Source organism: Zingiber officinale, chromosome 7A (assembly GCF_018446385.1).
Source record: "Zingiber officinale cultivar Zhangliang chromosome 7A, Zo_v1.1, whole genome shotgun sequence".
Taxonomy (NCBI): domain Eukaryota; kingdom Viridiplantae; phylum Streptophyta; class Magnoliopsida; order Zingiberales; family Zingiberaceae; genus Zingiber; species Zingiber officinale.
The window spans coordinates 79,325,606-79,332,122 of NC_055998.1; the positions used below are offsets into that span (position 1 = coordinate 79,325,606).

The 6,517-nt window shown below is 36.1% G+C and overlaps 1 protein-coding gene across 1 annotated transcript; it reads right to left on the bottom strand.

The window, feature by feature from the left end:
- Nucleotides 1-671: 671 nt before the first annotated feature.
- On the bottom strand, nt 672-5,643 carry LOC122001610 (multiple organellar RNA editing factor 2, chloroplastic-like). Its single transcript, XM_042556442.1, has 4 exons — nt 5,163-5,643; nt 3,610-3,707; nt 3,083-3,148; nt 672-1,022 (listed from the first exon to the last, which is right to left on the bottom strand). The coding sequence occupies exons 1-4, from the start codon at nt 5,597-5,599 to the stop codon at nt 874-876; spliced, it is 750 nt and encodes a 249-aa protein (XP_042412376.1). The 5' UTR covers nt 5,600-5,643; the 3' UTR covers nt 672-873.
- Nucleotides 5,644-6,517: the final 874 nt, after the last annotated feature.

Here is a 6,517-nt window from a genome sequence, read left to right on the forward strand (position 1 = left end):
TTGCTTCATCAGATGTGGGAGGTAATTGAGTAGAAATGCTATGCATGTCACCTAATGCAATTGTCCCATCGAAAATTATACTAAGAATGTGAAAATGATCATAACCTTCCTTTCGTATTATCTTGTACTTTCTTTTATTTTTTTTTGTATCATTGATTAGGAAATTATCTTATGATACACAAGTATCTTATTATTTTTTTTGTATCACAGCCCTCGTTTGTATACACAAGTATACAAACGAGGAGGCATGACTAGCAAAGGACTGACGACATATGAGCAATAGGGGGCGAAGGAGCGGTGACGTGACGGAAGGGAGTTAGGGCACAAGAAAAAATTAGGAGTGGAGCGACAGAAGTGACATTTTAAGGCACAGGAGGCATGAGAGTCAAGAGGAAGGGAAAGGAGGAAAAAAATTATGCAATATATTCAAAGGACCGCATTTTTATTTTATTTTTTTCAAATCACATTTTCCTATTTTTTGACCGTTTTATTTGATTTTTTTTTTCTAAAAATGACTTTTAGCTATTTTTAAATTTTTTCAAAAAATAATCTCATTTTAAAAAAAACAGAGATAAAAATTATCAATCAAATATGTTTTCTATTTTTACAAAAAATAAAAATAAAAAAAATACTCAAACCAAAAGCCCCCTGTCATCCTTAGGAGAGCAAGCTTCTACAATCCAGGAATATAATATATGTATATATAGTTTTCGAATCAAACATTGATGATATCTGTCCAAAATCCACATTTGCAAACAACTTTCAATAGACCACGACTAGAAATAGAATACTGCAAGCTAGAGGATACGACATCAATGACCATCTCATACCATGCCCATATTTCAACCACATATTCGGATAGAAATGATCGGCTTATCGCTGGCTCTCCCTCCGCCTAACGTAACGAGTCCTGTCATTATATCTAGGTCTGTCTCTTTCATTTCTATGTGTGGTTGCCGCATCAATCCTCCTCTGCCTTTCTGGAGGTCTTTGAACGATTTCTCCATTCGCAAATAGTTCAGCTGCAAATAGTAAAACAATTGAATGCTATCAGTTGCTATACTTAATGATTCAGCCACTTCTCTCAGTTTTGTTTAATGTCATCGGTAGCAATACTTGGATGATTCAGTTAGTTTTTATAGATGATAAAGGAGCAGTAAACATCATACAATATCTACTGATGCTCAACTACAAGCAATAAGATCGCCAATAAAATGTAACTAGTTTCCATCTCCTAAGTATTTATTGATAAATCCAGTTAGTCTCATTGACTAGTCTTGGAATAATCGACCCGGCCCCACGGAATTTTTCCACTGGCCGGGTAAATCGGGAAGCGGGTGTGACGGGCAACCCAGAAGTCCAACATCTTTGGTTGCACACCCCATTGGAAGAATTATACATTATTTTTGTAAAGTATTTTCATACCCCATTTAGCAGGTATAAATTAAATACTTGAATTGGAAGTGGTGTTATATACAACACATTGAGATCCACATACATAACACACATACTAAGATATGGAGTTCCCTTCAGTGCCAAGTGCCAACTAAGCTTATAAAGCCTATTTGTAATAACCAACAGTATGCATCCATTTGCTAGCAAATGTCAACTGGGAGTTAAACCAGTTGTACATGAAACTACTATATTAATTTTACTTGAGCCATGTGTATACTTAATGGCAATTGATGCATGCGATGGTAAAGGAAAATTTATTGTAACATGTGTGCATGAATGATTCCAGGTCTAGAGATCGAAGTGGTAAAGCAAACAGGGCAAGGTTCGACTAGGACTGATTCTAGAACTAGAAATCAATCTGGCAAGCAAATGGGTCGATGTTCAATTGGTCAAACTGGGAAGAACTAGACAAAGATTCCAAATGCAAACAAACTTACTGGGTTTTATCATTTATTCCAGTTTTACCAGATTCTATGGGTTTTTACCGTTCATGGACACGGTTTTTGTGAACGAGAACTGATTCTGAGTTGTTTCTTGTTTCACTAGTTGAATTGGTCCAGGTTTGAAAACACAGGAAAAACTGGAGCAATTAATAATTTTCCCTATAATGTTCCACATGTTACATAGCGAAAAAGTTGCTACTATATTCATTGTCGGAAAAAATCATTATTTCACTATATATTATATCATTTTAATAATCATCCTTGTTGCTCTAGAAAGACGGCTTAGGCTACATATTAGGTAAGCTAGGCGAATTTTGAGGAGGATTGCTATAAATCGGTCACAGAACTGCATAGCGACCGCATATGGATATGACATGCAGTTTGCATGTGAATTAAAGAAAATCCTTATTTGGATCATTTAAACCAATTTAAACCTAAGTTAATATGTTTAATAATTTGTAACCCATAAGATTTGAACTTGAACATTTGTTTTTGCAAATCAAGTGCTAAATACTTTATAGACATGAATTAAATATTTTTTAATATAATGATACTGACCAGGTATACCTCTACATACTTGCAAATGCACCATTAACGGCAAACTACCTACATATACATTTTGAAACATAGAATTTGCCTAGGCTCATGTTAGGATTGTAAAAGTAGGGTACCTGCATCACTTCTTTAATTAACAGCCCTATTAAAACTTTCATCACAAGTTACCACATTAGCTTTTAAGGCAAATCTTTTTCTAGAAAAGTGAATTATGTAACTTCTTGCATGATTTATCCATTCATCTTCTTTATGTTATGGATAACTTGAGGGTTGCGATTCATTTTTAATTGTGTGGATGATTTCATAACAATTAAAAATAGTAGCAAAATTAGAAGAATTGGTTACCGAGAGTACTAGGTGGCAACAGTGCCAGAGATAAACCAATCAGCAAAAGCTAACTAAATTGTGCAAGCAACAAGCAGATTTAGCAAAGTAGAACAGCAACGAGTGTGATGGTAGCCTGCACAACGACTAAGAAAAGTAGAAGGTGGCAACAGTGCCAGAGATAAACTAATCAACAAAAGCTAACTAAATTGTGCAAGAAACAAGCAGATTTAGCAAAGTAGAACAGTAACAAGTGTGATGGTAGCCTACGCAACGACTAAGAAAAGAAGTTTATTAAATCTGACCTCCATAATCCTTGTTCTCAGCATCAACATATGAATCTGGAAGAACAAACAGAACACCAGGAATACCTGCCACAGCCATAAATAGTATTTTTTTAATAACTAGATAAAAGACACCAGAAGTGATGCACAAACTCTGATGAAATGTTAATACTCAAGTTGAACAGATAAAAATAAGACTAAAAACTACTAAAAAAAATAGGGCAGAAGATAGTAATTAACTAATTAAGTTATAATTTTTTTGCACAAGGGAAACAAACTCCCATTAGAGATGAAGTAAATTTCATGCATATCATAAACAGTGCAATAAGACCTACAAGAATGCATAAAATTTGAAGTTCCAAAAATGAATCAGGCGTCATGTTCTATGCAAGGCGGCATAGACTATGTATTTGAGCCAGACACATTTCCATCTAAATCAACTTAGACAACAGAGAAGAATAATTAAGCTAAAAAAATCTCTATAAAGAAAGAAGAAATAAAAAAGGAAAAGAGATGTTTGCTCTGCAAAGAAATATGATGTTGCAAACCTTCAAGCTTGTTGGATGTCTCCTCATCTATTTCACATCCAAATCCAAAGTATCGTTCACATGACACATTGTAAATCTTTCTCTTTGCTTCCTCCTCACTAACTCAAAGAAGAAAAAAAAGGTGAATACAAAGGTGACAGTCAAACTGTTCATTGTAATAAATAAGCAACCACTGATAAAACAGAGAAGTTCATGTTAAGTTTTCTCAGACAGGAGGAAAAGGAACACACAAAAGTACACACTCATAGAGAAAAAAAAAAAAAATCAATTTCTCTAATATTTTGAAAGGAGTAGAGTGGAAGGACTTGTATTCCTTCCAAATTTTCTATTTGGTCTTTTATTTCCACTCAAATTGGACAAAAATTGGGGAAAATCAAGTTCATGCATCAAATAAACACATATATACAATATTAATTTCCCTTCTCATTTCAACTGCATGAACAAGATGAACGAAATATGATGAAAGCAAGAAAAAAAATTCAGTACATTTTTCTACTTCAGTTAGATGTTTTCATAAGGATGAATACACAGAGAAGATGGATAGGTGGAGGGGAGAGATGAAAAGCAAACTAAATTTTAGCTGTCCTTTAACATAAAGGTGGAAAAACCAGGCTCCGAATGCCGTCATGGGCCCAGTTGAATCATTTATTACATGTCAAACTTGACTGGTACAAACCGTTATGGGGCATGCCTAGCAGAGCCTGTGACAAGCATGACCATGTAACAAGCATGGCCTGTGAGAACTGGGTCTAGCGTTGGCTCGAGTATGAGCCTGATTGGCCCATGCCAGAACCGGCCCAAGCCCAGGCCCAACCTATCTTATTTTAATATATAATAAAAAGAAAAATATAAAAAGGAAAGTTTTAAAAATATATATAACAAATAAACATATATATGTATTTCTATATTTTTAAATAAATTTTCTTTTTAAATTTAAAATTTTAATTTTTAAAATATTTTTTAATATGTGAGCCAGGCTGCGCCTGATTCTATGTTGTGCTGTGACTGAGCCGTGCTTAGCACTGTGCGATCAGGCCATGCGCGACCTGACAACATACCTTTGCCCAACACGTGGATCAAGCCAAGCCTGACACATTGATCCAGCCAGGCACAGCACGATTATTGGGTCTGGCACAACAACCAAAACTAGGCCGGGTCAAGTTGGGTCACAGGTATGATTGTAGTCAATGTAAATGTAATGGATGAAAACTTTTTTGCATTCATGTATTAATTATACAATTTTAAATTGATAAGTTATGAAGTGTGGATGCTTAAAATCATTCGCCTAAGGAACCAAGAGAGTAAAAAAATCCATGTTTTGACTTATCTCTCTCTCTCTCCCCACTCTCCCAATCCAAACATTTGACTTATTATCCTTTCCATCCTACTTTCTTTCCTAAGCACAGCATAATATCCTTATTGTGGATATCTAAAAAATGTGCAACAGTTCTACCAATTGAAACAAACAAAATTCTAGCAAATCATTGTGCAGAGAAAGAACATACCCTGAGATTTTTTTTTTTTTTAAAAAAAAAGAAAATCAGGACCAATACCTGCCCAGGACCTTGGTTAGGGTTTGAATGTAGCAATCGATCATCTGCTGTTTGGATGCCCCCTCACCTCCAGGTTTATCCATAACGATGAGCCAGTGCTCGTAGTCACACCCCGGGAACAGAGGCGCCATTTCAGTCGGCGGACGGTCGCTAAACCCCGAACCACCGCGGGAGCCAGAGTTCAGAGGCGAGTAACCCGAGTCGCCCGGCCGCCGGGCCATGCACCTAATCGCGCCGATGCGGGAGGCCACACCAAATCCAGGAAGGTTAAGCATCGCGGGCGATCGGCGGACGGAGCGGACGCTCGCCGTGGAACGCAAGTGGAGAAATCGCTTGGGAAGCAAGGAAGCCATGGGATGCTGGGCAGAGGCGAGGTGGGAGGAGAAGATTGCACGGGTCGCGGCGGTCGTTCTCGCAGCGACGGCGGCGGCGGCCATTAGAGAGGCAAAGTAGAAGGGACTGAGGGCTTTGTATTGCGGTTTCGGTCAGGAGGATATTTATCGGCTGCCCTGAGTCACCGTCACATATGCTGTAACACTGTGACCGTTACAGACGATATTTTCCGTGTTACGCTATGGTGTAACAGGTACAAACAGGCGGAGACCACAAGCGGGATCCGTCTGTAATTTACAAATCAGAGAATGATCCGTTGATTGATTTTGATACATCATATCGGTCCAGAGGATATGATCTATTAAAAAAATCAACTAATATTTAGAGTAGAACATCTTTTAGTCCGTAATAAATCAACCAATGCTTACATACTTTGGTTCATAAATTACGGACAAGAGGATCTATTCTCCGGAAATCGAGCTTCATCATTTTTGATTTTGTACTCGCCCTTCTTCTATTTATTATCATAATAACCCGAAGATCCGATATATATTTTTTAAAATAATCCTTACTTTTGACCCTTAGACATGATGAGATGGACTCTCATGCAGTAGGGTTCGAAAGTCTTACAAGATATATCATACGAGTAACGAGTTTGAATTACTCGTGATATAAAATCAATAGATTTTATCTATGCTTTTCGAATTTATCCTAATGATCAATGAAAAATTTTTATAGGTTAAATTGATCATCTTCAAAATTAATCGGTTTAAAAAGTTACATACTTAGAGTATAAAACTTATCCTTACATTTGATATTATTATAGTAACTATAAATTTATAACTACTATATAATTATAATAATTACGATATACTACGATCCATTAATTACTATATAATTACAACAACTACTATGATACAGAGGTTACAACGTATACATTTTAGCTTTTTCAGTATGAACACAATACATTCGTGAATATTATATTATAGAAGCATTTTTAACTTTTATCCATATTAATAATT

Coding starts and splice junctions, on each gene's coding strand:
- LOC122001610 (XM_042556442.1), bottom strand. CDS start 5,599: ATGGCCGCCGCCGCCGTCGCTGCGAGAACGACCGCCGCGACCCGTGCA. Junction 3,149..3,609: donor GACATCCAACAAGCTTGAAG/GTTTGCAACATC, acceptor TGGCTGTGGCAG/GTATTCCTGGTGTTCTGTTT. Junction 1,023..3,082: donor TGAGAACAAGGATTATGGAG/GTCAGATTTAAT, acceptor TACTATTTGCAG/CTGAACTATTTGCGAATGGA.